The sequence below is a fragment of the Rattus norvegicus genome, chromosome 15 (genome assembly GCF_036323735.1).
Source record: "Rattus norvegicus strain BN/NHsdMcwi chromosome 15, GRCr8, whole genome shotgun sequence".
Classification (NCBI taxonomy): domain Eukaryota; kingdom Metazoa; phylum Chordata; class Mammalia; order Rodentia; family Muridae; genus Rattus; species Rattus norvegicus.
In genome coordinates this window covers 34,792,517-34,807,770 of record NC_086033.1, presented here as the reverse complement: position 1 = coordinate 34,807,770, position 15,254 = coordinate 34,792,517, and the positions used below count along the sequence as shown (strand labels likewise).

The 15,254-nt window shown below is 45.4% G+C and overlaps 2 protein-coding genes across 10 annotated transcripts in view; one reads left to right on the top strand and one right to left on the bottom strand.

The window, feature by feature from the left end:
- Parp4 (poly (ADP-ribose) polymerase family, member 4) overlaps nucleotides 1–1,568 on the bottom strand; it is a 102,290-nt gene extending 100,722 nt beyond the window's left edge. The window contains exon 1 of the mRNA NM_001427093.1: nucleotides 1,487–1,568. The gene's annotated coding sequence lies outside the window, so the exon portion shown is untranslated. The remainder of the gene's footprint in view (nucleotides 1–1,486) is intronic.
- A 182-nt stretch (nucleotides 1,569–1,750) lies between these two features.
- Cenpj (centromere protein J) overlaps nucleotides 1,751–15,254 on the top strand; it is a 63,183-nt gene continuing 49,679 nt past the window's right edge. For 4 of the 9 annotated variants that reach the window (XR_010057815.1, XM_039093313.2, XM_063274261.1 and 1 more), the window contains exons 1-3: nucleotides 6,677–6,814; nucleotides 12,106–12,604; nucleotides 13,200–13,323. Coding sequence is in view for 8 of the 9 variants with exons in the window: in XM_039093313.2 (XP_038949241.1) it covers nucleotides 12,161–12,604; nucleotides 13,200–13,323 (568 nt within the window). In the remaining variant the exon portion in view is untranslated. Of the gene's footprint in view, nucleotides 1,887–5,278; nucleotides 5,463–6,672; nucleotides 6,815–12,105; nucleotides 12,605–13,199; nucleotides 13,324–15,254 lie in introns of those variants that run through there. The other 5 variants (XM_039093309.2, XM_039093312.2, XM_039093311.2 and 2 more) reach the window with 5 other exon arrangements.

Sequence of the window (15,254 nt, the reverse complement as noted above, 5' to 3'; positions counted from 1 at the left end):
TACTGTCAGCATGGCCAGACTAAATGGCATCGGTAACACACCTCTGTAATGGAAGGATTAACTCCCTGGAAAGCAGATGTATCCTCGTGGCACAGGGCGTTAAACTTATTTACCTAGTAAGACCTTCCTGAATAAAGATGGAGTCAAATGTGATAAAAAATTCTGCAACACACTCATTCTCTAGAGTGACTTTCTCCCTCGAAAACGCACACTTGGGTTGTCGCTATTTTTGTACTGTCATTTAGTAGTCCAGAATCCACAGAAGGTTGAGGTCTACCCGCTCCGTCCCCCAGTGAATCATTCTGCACCCCCGCAGGAACTATTTTACAGACCCGTGTCTTCTGTAAGGGGCCGTAGGAAACAGGATCTCTGCAAGAAACTCCTGGCTGGGAATAACGAGGCTCATTCGAGAGCCTTATTTTAATCGTTTCTATTGTTGTTAGAAAGATCATAACCGAAAGCCACTCGAGGAGGAAAAGGTTTCTTTCATCTCACAGCTTACGTACGGTCAAACACGAAAAGCAGGGCATGAACTCTGGGCAGGAACCTGGAAGCCAGTGGTTCTCAATCTGTGGGTCTCGACCCCGTTGCCAGGGTCTCCTAAGACCACGGGAAAACACAGATATTTTTACATAACGATTCATAACAGTAGCACAGTTTAAGGAACTGACTGTATGAAAGGATGCGATTGGGATGTAAAGCGAATAAATAAATTGATTAATAGTCAAGGGAGAACGCTCTTACTGGCTTGCTTTCTGCTTCTGTTCACCTGCTTTCCTTATACAGTCCAGGACCCCCTGCCCAGAAGCCGCAATTCTGGGCTAAGCTCTCTTCAGTTAGCAATCAAGAAAATGCTCTGCAGACACGCCCCAGAGGTAAATCTGATGGAGGCCATTTCTCAGTTGAGGTTCACTTTTCCTAGGTGTGTCAATTTAACAGACAAGAATAGCCATCGCACCGGAAGTAGCTTTTAGTAGGGCAGAGGCATATATCCGACACAAGGACAAAACAAAACAAAAAAAGGCTTATTTCCTGACCTTCCTCTTTTTCATTAAAATGAATTGTAACTGCCATAGGTAGGGCCTAGACAGATTAAGAATTTCTCTATTCCCAGTCTTGGCTAAAACTACAAATTAACCCACTCTCCTCTTTTTATTTATTTATTCTTTTTGTCTTAGTAGGACCGGGAGCTAAACCTTACAGTCAGTCAGGTTTGGCTAAATTTCAACTCCCGACCTCAATGAGTTAATTTCTTCTACCATAAGTTTCCTTGGAAATTCAACTTTCAGAAAGTAAAGACATGTTGTGTTCTGCTGCATTATTTTCCCAGAACAGCAGAGGGTCTGATCGCGCAGACAAAGTTGACCTCTCCAGCGCACCCGGCCTAGGGCCGCGACCCCTGAGCAAAGTTTCAGCGAAGGTCATGGCCACCCGGGACTACCGGGGTCCTCGGGCTGTCAGACAGCCTCCTGGGGCACCCACGCACCTGCTTGGAGATCCCTCCTGGCCCTTCCTGGGGTCGGATGATCCTTTCCTCGGAGCCCCACAGCCAGCGTTCCAGCCTCTGTGCTTCCGGGAGAGGTGGGGCGCGTCAGGGCGGGGCCGTGGCTGAGTCTCCTGAACCCTGGACCTATGCTCAAAGTTGCCAGCGCCCCTTAGCGGGGTTCCCTGAGACTGTCCCTATCACTTTGCCAGCTGGCGAGAAGGCGTGGCCTCAGCTTCCAAGATCAGCCTAGCTTTCAGGACTTTCAGTTTCTTTTTCAGACTGTAAATTGCCAGTAGGGGTAAATCCAAAATTTGAATCTGGGAGATGTGACAGATGGCGACTTTTGACCGAGAAATTATCATGGATTGGGGCTAAGTAGCGTGCTGGAATCCCAGAGCAGGTGAGAAATTTCCCAAAGGTTTGACATCACAGAGAATTTAGGGTTGAAGAGCTAGGTCTTTGGTAGAGGGCTTGGCTAAATTTGTGGGCCCCTGGGTTGGATTTTCAGCATCAACAGTGGAAGAAAATGAGAACTTCTGAGTTTGGAGCGCACAATAGCATCCATCACTAATCGGAGACACTCAAACGATGGGACTAGGGCTCTACAGCTCAGTTGGTTATTCGTTTCACACGTGTGGGCCCTGGGTGCTAGAATCAGAAATGTACTGAGTAGGGACTGATTTAGAAAAAAATTTGATTCCTCAGAATACGATGAAATGAGAATATAAGGTCTAGACTAGAGAATTGAATGTAAAAGGTGGAGCTGAATTTTGGTGACATGTTTTATTTGGGTGATGTCTTCGGGTGCCAACCGATCTGGAACTCATTAAATATGCTAGGCTAGCTAGCCAGTGAGCACTAGGAATCTACCAGTCTCTGCCTCCCAGCACTGGGATTACAAGCACATACCAGTATGTGTGGTTTTTGTTTTTTTTTTTTTTGTTTTTTTTTTGGTTCTTTTTTTTCGGAGCTGGGGACCGAACCCAGGGCCTTGCGCTTCCTAGGTAAGTGCTCTACCACTGAGCTAAATCCCCAGCCCCGTGTGGTTTTATAAGTATAATATATACATATATTTATTGTTTGCATGTGTACACGTATGTGTGCTTATTTCTACTTTGACATGACTCTGGGAACAGGACTCATGTCGTCAGGCTTGTAGGACAAATGCTTTACCCACTGAGCCACCTAGCTGGCTTCTAGCCGTTTTCAAAATGTTGGTATTGTGTGCTACACTCTGGTCTTTATGCTTCTAAGGCAAACACTCTAGGGACTGAGCCACCTCCCCATCCCTAGAAACTTCTTTACTGGACTAGGGATACGGTTCAGCAGGTTAAAGTGCTTGTGTGAAGCCCTCGATTCAGTCCCTACAATGTATTAAACACAGGCTTGGTGGTTTATGTCTGGAACCCTGCAATGTGGAGGTAGAGATCTTTAGTGCGCTCTTAGAAAACAAAGCAGAAAAGGAAACAGTTCTAGTTTGTCTTACTGCCCTGATAAAAGCAGCTTTTGGAAGGAGAGGGTGTGCTGGCTTACGGTTCTAGGGTGTACAGTTCTTCTTGTCAGCGTAGGTCTGACCAGGAGGTTTCTGATCACATCTTGTCTGCAGTCAGGAAGTATGAGTATTGTCTGCTTTCCTAAAATTCAATTCAGTCTTTAGCCCACGGGATGATGTTGCTTATGATTTTGGCCCAGGCTATGAACTTGGGGAGGCGGTCACACAACCAACAGTTGAATAGTGTGCTATTTATTTTATTTTTTATTCTTTTTCCCCCAGGATAGAGTTTCTCTATATAGCAGCCCTGGGTGTCCTAGAACTCATTCTGTAAACCAGACTGGCCTCAAACTCACAGAGATCCTCCTGCCTTTGCCTTCAGAGTGCTAAGATTAAAGTTGTGCACCACCATGCCTGGCTCATTTATCTTTTGAAACAGGGCCTTGCTATGTAGTCCAGGCTGCCCTTCAACTCTAAGTAGCTAGTTCAAGGCTGCTCCTGCCTCCTTTGCCCAAGTGGTGGGATGACAGGATGACATTAAACCCTACTACTTTTTAAATGTAGGCTCCAGGTGATAACTTCTACATTAAAATCTTAAAAGCTACTTTAAACTTGAATGTGGACACATGCTTTGTGGCACATACCCTGGGAAGTGAAGGCAAGAGGATCAGGAGATAGAGACAGACAGACAGACAGACAGACAGACAGACAAGAAGGATGAGTTTGATAAAATTCATTTATTCAGTCAACAAGTAATGTGGCACAATGCACTATACAGAATAAAATGTAGGCAGAAATAGTAGAGGATATTGTTTACTGTCAAAGATACACATTTTTTTTTTTTGGTTCTTTTTTTCGGAGCTGGGGACCGAACCCAGGGCCTTGCATTTCCTAGGCAAGTGCTCTACCACTGAGCTAAATCCCCAACCCCAAAGATACACATTTAAAACAAAGATTTCTGGGCTTGCTTTCAGGCCAAAGGAAGACCATTTGAACCCTCATTCACATCTTAAACTCCCAATTTACTGACTGATGGGTTGTAGGGCTGTGGATGGGACTCAGGGCCTTTGGTACACAAGGGCTTTGCTGCCCACTGAGCTCCATTCTGTTTCCGACATCTTAGGCATGTGATCTCGGAAGGTCTGAACTTTGGTTTCTTCATCTATGATGTGACCTACGAAACCAAAACAAAATCTCAAAGCCTTTCCCCAAGTCTCCAGGTTTGAGGCATCTGTATAAATTTTTAATGATAGTGATTTATTTGAGTTAGCATAAAGGGCGATTCTTTTTGATGTCCTTTTTATATAGAATCTCGTGTTACATATTGGTCTCTAACTCACTCTATATTGGAGGATCTGAGAGACTGGCCACCAGTTTTGGATTATACAGTGCCAGGGATAGAACATATTAGGCACACATTTGATCAACTGGAGAGGGGAAGATGGGATGGCCCAGTGGTTAGGAGCATTTGCTGTTCTCTCTCCTAAGATCGAGTTCAGTTTTCAGCCCCTACACGGTAGCTCACAAACATATGTAACTCCAGTTCTATGGGATCATGGGATCCGATGGCCCCTTCTGACCTCCACAGGTACCAGGCACACATGTCCAGGCACCTACTAACATTCGGACAAAACATGCATGCACATAAAGTAAAAATAAAATAATAAAATTAGTTTTTTTTATAAAAATAGATACTATTTAGTTTACAATGTTGTTCAAACCTGGTCTGAAAACTGTGGTAACATGAAGTGTTGTAGCATCCTAGAGTAAAGGGTCATGTCTATTTTGGAAGCCCTCTGGTGGCAATACAAATAAACAGTAAAATCTATGCTCAGCATTTTTTTTTTTTTTAAATATCTGCACTTTCAGTATTTCATATAAAATTTAAACACTGAATGAATACACTTTGTGAAGCCACTAACTAGCCACAAAACAGGTGATTATTTCCAGTAATTTTTTTCCACGGTTATCTTCACTTATTTGTTCTACCAAACAATGTCACTTTTTGTTTTAAACAGGTCTTTATTAAATCAAACCCATCCAAAGAGAAAAGCGAAGACAACGAAACTCTCCCAAACCTGTCGTCTTTTAGATGTGGTTTGAGTCTTCGTGTTCCTGGCACAGTGGAGTGCACCCTCTGTTACCGCAGGGGTCAGGTCTCAATGGGTTGATTTCAGAACAACAGCTGTTGATCAGTGCCCGCCGCCAAAGAGCGCGCAAAGCGCAACCCCTAGCAACGTTTATGGTGGTGTTGCTGGGAGTTGTAGTTTGCATGTGCCCCAGGCGCCTGCGCGCAACCTCATAGGGGCTGTAAGAACTACATTTCCCAGGAGTCATTGGAGGAGGGCTGGGCGGGGTCAGTCCAGGAGGCGGGGCTCTGGCTGCGGCGGTGGTTGTGGCGGCTCTTTCGTAAATGCCGGGCCTGCTCAAAGGTGACTTTATCACTGGTCGAAGCGGTCTGAACCGCTGTGTCTTCGTGGAACGGTAACTGGTGGGCGAAAGGAGCTGAGAAGCCCGTCCGCCGCCTGTTTCCTGAGAGGCCAGCTTGGGCTTTGGGGCTGGCATAGCGCGGAGGACTGGGAGCCCGCGGGCGGCGGTGGTTCCGGGGTTTAAGCCCGCTTTGTTCTTCCGAGCACCCGAGAGATCGCTTCTCAAGGGGTTGGCGGGGGTGGGTGTTTCTGTCCCGGGAGACGTGCTCCGGACTCAGTCTCTCCGGGCCGGGCGCAGTGGCGCCGCTTGCAATCCTCCAGGGTCCATGTCGCCTTGCCTTATCCGGGCTTCTCCAAAAGCTTTGTTGCTTTGAAGAAAAGTTGTGTTTCAGGGGAGGCGGACCTGTCAGCTGAAAGTTTTCAGGGTCTGAATAGTCTGGTATCTTCCTTCTCCTCCAGTGCAGATAATTTATGTTTTGTACAGATAGCTTTAAAGATGTCAAAGCTTTCAATTAGTCGAATTTTTTTTAAAGGCAGCTTTATCGATGAACAATTAATTTATGGTAACGCCTATCGCTTGATAAGCAGGTGGTGTTGTACCTTGGATTTTAATGTCTGAGTTTGCATAATAGACTGTCCTAGACAGTCTATTATTTGCAGGTTATATAGTTTATTACTTAATAAAAAACAGATTTAGGGGAACATTTTTAGCGTTCTTGAGACAAGGACTTGCTGTATAGCCCAAGCTGGCCCTCCATCATGAACGCTGCATTCATTACAGGTGTGCATCACCAATGCCCAATCGTGAATTAATATTTCTATACTTAAAATTGGCAGTAAGTATAGTTTTAGGATCATAGTAATGTAGCAATGTAGTAAAGTAGCAAAGGTACAGAAGTTTTAGTGCTTTAAAAAAAAGTGTGTGTGTGTGTGTGTGTGTTAAGATGTTAAGATGCTGCCTTAGATCCTTACACTTTGGTCAGTTTAATAGGGAATTGTTGATGATTTTCACATTACACTTGTTTACTTTCTAAACTAAGATTTTAAAAATTTATTTAGTTTAAAGATTACCTTTTAAAAATACTGTTGCTGTGTATATGTGTATATGCGTTGGTTTCATGCATGTCATGCATGTATGGAGAGCAGGGACAACTTGATGGAGTCGGTTTCTCCTTTCACCTTTATGTGGGTTGCAGGACCAGCTCGGATTGTCAGGCTTGTGGGGTAAGCACTTTACCCACTTTGAGCCATCTCTCCAGCTCTGACTTCTTTGTTTTTTGTTTTTAAGACATTTTCTCACTCTACACTCACACTGTCCTGTGGAACTTGCTGTGTACCCGGACTGGCCTCACACCCGTGACGATCAGCTCCTTCCTCAGTGCTGGGATTACACTTGTGAGCTCCCAGGTTTGATTTAAAAAAATTTCTTACTAAGGATGTTGAAATTTAACCAAGGTTAACTGAAAACCCCCTACCTTGCCTAATGTAAAAACAATTAGGATTATTTTTCTTACAAGAGATTTAAAGGAAATTACTATTCAGGAATTAAGAGTTACTGGATACAGGTAGCTAGTTTGTATGTGTTACTCTTAAGTGTATATACTCCCTGCAGGAGGAGTCCTTTCCCAGTAAGAACCAGCCCCTATCTGTCTGGGTGTTCTAGATTGGATCTCCATATTGTGATAAAATCCTGACTGAAAGCAAATTGGAAAGAGTGTATTTCAGCTTACCTGTTATGGTCTATCATGCAGAGAAGCCTGGGTAGGGGCGAGGCAGGAACTGAGGCAGAAACCATGGAAGAGTAATGTTATTAGCATGCTTCATGGCTGGCTTTCTTACATAACCCTGAACCACCTGCTTAGGAGAGGCATTGCCCACGGTGGCTGGGCCCTCCGGTTACTAGTCATTAATCAAGAAAATGCCTCAACGACATGTCTAGTGCAAGCAGCTTGATGGCTGGCCAGTCTGATAGAGGCAGTTCCTCAGGTGAGGGTCGTTTATCCTAAGTGAAGAGAAATAAGCCGGCACTGGTATCCACTATTCTCGCTTTTATAATTCCATTTTTCTCTGCTTCACCAGTTAACTTTATGCATGTGCACCACTTGTGTGCCCAGTGCCCTCACAGGTCAGGGAGGGCTTGAATTCCCAGCAACTGGAGTTTCGGACGGTTTTGAGGCACTGTGTTGGTTCTGAGACTTAACTCAGATCCTCTGCGAGAACAGCACATGCTCTTAACACAGAGCCATCTCAGTCTGTATTTCTTATACTACATTTGCTCTTGCTCGGTGCTTTATGATTAATGGTATGCCTTGGATCACTTCGTTAGGTTTTATTTGTGGGTGTGTGTGTAAATGTAATGAATGTGTGTCACGTGGGTGCTGGCAGAGGGCAGAGGTGGGCATCAGACTCGCTGCAGCTGGAGTTGCAGGTGGTTGTGAACTGACCTGTGTAAGTGCCAGGAACTCAGCTTGGGTTTTATGGAAGAGCAGGAAGAGCTCTTGACCACTGAGTCCTCTTTCCAGCCTCTTGTGGGTTTTTTCCAGGCAGGATCTTACTTTGTAGGGCAGCTGGCCTGGAGCTCATGATGTAAGCTGGGACTCGTGGTGCTTCAGCTTCCGAAGTGCTGGAGTTACAGGCGGGCTACGGTGCTTGGCTTGCCTGTTAACTTTAATACAGGGTGCTGAATCTAGGGCATCACATACGGTGAACAGACTTCAGAAAACCACGTCTGAGGCAGGGGCTTACACTGAATCTCAGGCTGGCCTGGAACTCCCTCGGCCTTAGTCTCTTCAGTGCTCGAATAACAGGTGGGGTCTCAGTTCCTGGCTTGCTTTCTCTTCACTTCAAGGGTGAGCCTGTCCCCTTAAACAGTGGTACACAATGCCTCGGGGCAAGATTGCTAGATCAAGGCTTTTGTGCATTTTATGGTTTGGTTAGTTAACTGCCTTAACTCTCCAAAATATGTTATATATCTAAGGATAATTTAATAAAATAATTTTTTATATTGAATATTAGCAGTTTTTAGTCTTTGTCAACCTAGTGCATGGGGGCAGAAAAGTGGCACAGGAGTGAACACATTTTGATGTATCTTTTCTTTTTATATCTATTTTTCTGCTTATATCTTTTGTATATTTCTATATGCCACTTGGAAAGCTAGATACCTTTCCTTTGTGTGTGTGCGTGTGAGTGTGCGATTAAACCTATGTCCACAGGAAGCCCTAGGCTCCCAGGCTGCCCTTCACCTCTTCCTCTCTAACCTCTTAACTCTCTCATCTGCCTTATACGCAATACCCAACTCTCTCCACTCCTAAGTTACATCTCCACAGCCAATGCATCCACTGTCTCCTGTCAGTGTCCCGTGTATCCTCCCTCCTTTGTACGTCTCTTTGATTTCCTCAGAACACTTCTTCCTATGAAGCGCACACTTGTGAGCATAGATTTGATAAAGCTGAAGTCTGCAGTCACACGTCAAAGCATTGCGGGCATCCTTCCACTGTGGATCTCGATCCTCTAGGTGCAGCTCTGTGGGGAGAGGCCCTGCAGTTAGTCCTTACTCCCCAGTCTTCTCATTTCCGTGAGTGGCAGCTCTGTTCTCACATTATCAGGAAGTGAGAGAAAGATGGTAAAGGGGAACACTGGGTCATACAGTTTTTACTGTATGGGATTCAGAGCTGGGTCTCTCTCCCCCTCCCCCTCTCCCTCCTCCCTCCCTCCCCCTTCTCCCTCCCCCATCCCCTCTCTCTCCCTCCCCCCCCCCCCCGTGTGTGTGTGTGTGTGTGTGTGTGTGTGTGTGTTTTGAAGGAGAGTCCCGGAGAACTAAGAATGTAAGAACGCACATTCTGCTTCCAAGCCCCTTGGTACGAGAGTGTGGGCTTCACTGGAACAGGCGTTCTCAGGAAGGCGAAGAAATAGACAAAGGGGGAAGGGTGCGTAGGGCACTTCACTGGTGGATGCACTGGCTTTGAAGACATTGGGCAGTGGAGAGAACCAGTCACTAGAGTGCAGTGCAGGTGAGAGAAGAGGAGGGTCTTGTGGCTGAGGTGCGGGGTGACCGGCTGGGAGCCAAGGACTCTTTGTTGGACATAGGTTTCCTTGCAGAAAGAGATGAGTTTGCAGAGTTTACAGTGGGTAGTGATAGTAGGAGCTGGTTGTTGGTGAAGACTGGAGAGTCTAGGTGATGGTTCCTCTCCTCTGCCCTTCGTAGCTCTAATTTTGTTAGCTCCACCCACCCTCTCTAAATGAGTCCCCTATGTCTACCCTGCCTAAGCTTATGGCTTCTTTCCCCTGTTCAACTTTTATTTTCTTCCAGTTGTTACTGTTTACTATCTCATATAATGTAGCTTACTTGAATATTTTTCCACACTAGACTCTTACTTATGTTGGCTACTTTTATGTCAACTTGACATAGCTAGAGTCATTTTGAAAGAGGAAACCTTTATTGAGAAAATACCTTCACTATACCAGCCTGTGGGCAAGCCTCTGGTGCCTGCCCGCCCCTCCCTCCCTCCCTTCCTTCCTTCCTTCCTCCCTCCCTCCCTCCCTCCCTCCCTTCCTTCCTTCCTTCCTCTCTCCCTCCCTCCCTCCCTCCCTTCCTTCCAAACTTCATTTTATTTCTTCCTCTCCCAACATAATATTTTTATTAATCATTTGGGGATTTCACACAATGCACCCCAATCACATTTGATTCCCATTGTTCCCAGGTCCACACTCCCACCCTTGTGCCACCCCATTCCCTCTAAAAAGGAAAATACATCGAGTCCAATTTGTGTTGCCCATGTACTCCCAGGGGCATGATCAAACTCCTGGTGGCCAAGCCCCTTAAAGAAAACTGAGTCCTTCTCCACGCCCCCACCAGAAGCCATAAACTGTGAGGAGCTACACTCCAGCATCCGTGTCACAGTTTTTAAGAAAGGACTCTCTTCAGTAGCTTCCTGTCGGGACTGTTTCTGGTTTTTGTTTGTTTGTTTCTGTTTGTTTTGGGGGGGCTTGTCACAGAAACCTTCAATGTCTCTCATTCTCAGTTAGGAGTCTGCAGTCATTGATATCAATGCAGAAGGAGCTTCCCTGCCCATAGCAGCTCATGGCAGCGTGGATCATAGACTTCCACATGGTTGCTAGCTGCAGCAGGGACTGCAGACATCCACATGGCCTCCAGTGGCACACAGAACTTGGGTCTCAATATGGCCTCTGGTGGCAGCATGGACCAGGGAGGTCTTTCTGAAGAACTTAAATCCAAAAAATGAGTTTTCATCTCTGATGTCTCAGAGTCAGGGTGATGGTGCAGTTGGGGAGCACTTTGAGGACAGGGTCTGTGGTGTATTTTCTTGATTAGTGACTGATGGGGGAGGATCCCGTTCACTGGGAGATGCTACCCTTGGACTGGATGTCCTGGGTGGTGTAAGAAAGCAGCTTGAGCAAGCCATGAAGAGCAGGCCAGTAAGCAACACTCCTTCATGGCCTCTACATCAGCTCCTGCCTTTGCGGTCCTACCCTGGCTTCTCTAAGTGATGGACTTAAAAGTTGTAAGGTGAAATGAACCCTTTACTCCTCACGTTGCTTTTGGTCATGGTGTTTATCACAGCAGCAGAAACCCTAACAGCCACATGTATCCAGAGCCTAAAACAATAGAACAGGAAGTTAGGAATGTCAGTGGGGGTAAACCAAACATACTAAGGGGAGGAGCCCACTTTCCCTGTCTTTTCTTACACGCAGTGTAGTTCAACACTGAAGTCTGATGGTTCACACAGGATGCTCCTATAACTTGAGCCAATGTCACTGTGTTGTTGAACACTGAGTGAGCACAGATACTCTGGAGTACCGAGTTTATTTTAAATGCAAACTTCTGGCTTATTTTATTTTTTAGCAATTTTAGCAAATCACCGCTTTCCTTCTATGCGTGTGTGGCTAGGCAGTGGAGATGTATAGGTTTTTCTAGGATCTCCACAGTTTGGTAGAGTGAATCATCAAGATGTCACTAATCCTGAGATTAGTGCTAACTGTTCATGAAGGGCCATCTGGAAGACAGACAAGGACTGCCAGTGGCTAAGGAGTTGTAGGTCAGGAGGAATGTTCCAGCAGGCAGGTGGGGCTGTGTGTGGGGTGTTAGGGTGATGACTCTTGTTCACCCCCAACAGTGCAAAGGAACCAGTGTGTAGTACCTGACACTGCTTGTGCCTTCCTAGGTGATCTAGTACTTGTATATCTTAGTGATTGAATGATTGTATCAGCCGTGTTCCAAGGCTTCTCATCTACTCACTTTAGATTTTTAAGGCAGAACTCAAGCCAGCCAAGCAGTTTATTGCTTAATTGCTTTTTCATTAAAGTCTTTTTTTTTTTCTTTTTTCTTTTTTTCGGAGCTGGGGACCGAACCCAGGGCCTTGCGCTTGCTAGGCAAGCGCTCTACCACTGAGCTAAATCCCAACCCCTCATTAAAGTCTTAATTGATGCTGTGCATGGATGCTGAGCTCAGAGGACAACTCACAAGTTGGAATCGTTCTTTTCTTCTACTATGTGGGACCTGGGGATTGAATTCATGTCATCTGGCTTGGTGGCAAGCACCTTTGCCCACTGAACCGACCTGTCATTCCCTGATAGAGTGTTTTGCATATTTAATATTAGCTCTGTGTTGGGTTGGGGCTTGGGCTGCTTGGGATAAGCATAGATTTCAGTGAGCATCCATGTTGCTTCCTTTTTCACAGGTGGTGGAAGCCAGTAGGTGTTGAGGACTTCCCAGTGTTCAGATTGGGTCATTAGATGAAAATGTTCCTGATGCCAACCTCTTCAGAATTAAACACTGGGCAGAACTTCCTCACCCAGTGGATGACTAGTCCTTCTCGGGCTGGGGTCATATTAAATCGAGAATTTCCTATTTTGGATGCCGATGAGAAGCAAGCAGCTACAACTGTTTCTGCCAGCTTTCCCGTGAAAGCCGCCCATTTTTCAAGTAGCTTCAGTATTAGTAGTGAAGAGGATTCATTTCATGAAGAACAGACGCTGGAGGCTGGAAGACCTTATAAACCACGGTCAGAAGACCCGGAAGCTCATCCAGTCTCTGCTTCAGTCAGAAGGGAGCCAATAGCATCATGTCAGGATGCCCCAGGATGCCAGGAGGGTAACAGAAATGCCGCTACGCCTGATCTCAAGAGTGAATTCAAAGAAGTGGCTAATAAAAACCCACTTTTTAAAAAACTGGAGCAGGTAGGGTTTGACTGTATAGATGTTTATTTGTATTGTTATAGGCAGTGTATGACGGTCATCTTGTTTCCCCTTTACTCAGAACCCTCAAAATTCCAATTTTATCTAATGTGAAATGTTGATATGTTTGGTATACATGTGCATATAGAAACACAAAATGAAGCAGTTAAGATAAATTCATGTTTTTCCATTGCACCTCATTTGGTAAGACTGAAGTTAGAAATGGGTGATCAAATACCAGAAAATAGTTGATGTCCTGGTACACCCGTCCTCGTATAAAACTCAAAGGGGTTGTCCCCCCCTCCCCATTTCTTATTTGAGATACTGACATGATTTCCTTTAGAAGAAAGTAGATTTTATCGAGCTTGTGCAAATGTTTACCACAATGGGTAAATACCCCAAAAATGGGTGGCTTTAATTGGGAAGTTGGTAGGAACATTTGTAAGACAAATTCGTTCTTGTGGCAAGATTTACTTTTTGGGGTGTCTTTCTCTGAATTAATTGTCGGGGATAGTCTGAGAAGGGAGGATGAGGACATTAATGTCAGTGGTAAGGGATGTCAGGGGCATAACACTACTTTGATTTTACATTTAAATAGCTGAAAGAAATACAGCAGAAGAAGCAGGAACAGCTGAAGAGGCAGCAGCTTGAACAACTGCAGAGGCTCATGGAGGAGCAAGAGAAGCTGCTCACCATGGTGTCTGGGCAGCACATGTTTCCAGGTATGTTTTGCTCATACATGGCCATCGGTTAACATGAGACAGGGCTACTACATGTGCTTCTTCTTATCTTAATTGCCGGGCAGCCCAGTTCTGCATCCCTGTGTTCCCATCGGAAACGCCGCTTCAGGGCCAGGGCGATGAGTGTGAAGTGATGATGCAGTAGTGCCTGCACTGGGGGCGCTCTGGTACCCCGGCGTGCGCTGTCCTTCACGGCGGCGTGCTCTCTGACTTCGTGCTCCTACGAGGGCTGGCCAGGGCCTCACTCGCGCTAAGCTCGGGCTCACTGAGCCACATGCGCAGCCAGCAGTCGTTGATTTGGGGAAGAACCGGAGCAGAATAGAAGCTAAGTTATGTGTATAGTTACTGGTATCCAGCTCCTGGCCGATGCATGGGAACTATTCAGGGCACGGTGGTCAAACCATAGAAACCATTTTGCCTGACTGAAGAGCTGTGTTTCCTAGGGTAGTAGGTGGCAGTCTTCTCTTGTATGCCTGTCTGTTAACAGAAAGCATCAGGAGCTTACCAGAGAAAACCACGGTGAAATTTGATCTGGAGCAGTGGCTTGAAAGCTTTTCTGACCAGACTCCATAGTAACAAAAACATTCTCGATCCTGACTCAGGATGAGCAAATTCCACACCAGTGCTTACTGCTGCCCTGGTGTGAGCAGTCTCGAGAGTTTCCATTGTCTGAGATTTCAGTGGGCACCAGCGCTCAGTCTCGTCAGCCTGGGAGATTGAACCTGGGGCCTTGTGCATGCCAGGCAAATACTGTTCCAATTGGGCTTTGTCCCCAGCCATAATTGAGGACATTGTCATCTGAGCATAGCATTGTCAATGGATCATGTTTCATAAATTACAAGCAGTGATCTGGAGCAGCGTTTGCTCTTTGGCACTACTCTGTAAGAGACACACCTCAGAGATTCAGGAAGGGCCTGCTCTGTTCAGTTACTATGCCGGACACTGAGAATATGGAGAAGACATTGGTGTGAATATTTTAAATGAGTGTGCCAAATGTGGCTAGGTGGAAGAGGGTTGGGGGCATAAGAAATGTGGATGCTTTTTTGGAGAAATATAGAAAGCCTCTACCCTTTATATCAATATAAAAGTTAATATATCTGTTTATACGCACACACGTGAGCACACACAATATAGATAGGGACAGTCCTATCATTACGTAGCCTTCCCTGCCCTAGAACTCTATGTAGACCAGGCAGGCCTCAAACTCAGAGCTCTGCCTACCCCTATCTCCCACGAGCACCACCACACTTAGCTTATCTTAACATAATTGAATCGTTTATAATTGCTTTGAAGAATCTGTAAACACTAAAGATGATTTGGATACAAGGCTATGACTTTTTATCGTACAGATATGATAGGGTGGCAGGAGCAGATTGAAGTTACTAATGTGAGAACGAGCCACACTGACTTTGGGACACTTAGCTTGAATACAACAGGGTTCTGAATTTTCTTAATTTGACTTACTTTCGTGGTGCTGGATAGTGGACCTAGAGCCCTATACCTGCCAAGCATATGCTGTTGCTGTCAGCACAGGGAATCGGTTTCAAGTCCCAAAAATCTATCTCCTTCCCTCTCTTTTTCTTTTCTTTCTTTTTTAATGACAAGGTTTAATTTCTTTTCATTTTCACTTTTCATTAAAGATAGTGGGTTTCACTGCGGTAGTTTATACATGTATATTCACTGGACTATGGTCACAGTTGGTATGTCTGTCTGTCTATCTTCCCTCTTTTCAACCACCTCACCAACTAGTACTTTTTTTTTTTTTTAAAGAATTATTTATTTATGAGTATACCATCACTTTCTTCAGACACACCAGAAGAGGCATCGGATCCCATTACAGATGGTTGTGAGCCACCATGTGGTTGCTGGGAGTTGAACTCAGGACCTCTGGAAGAGCAGTCAGTGCTCTTAAC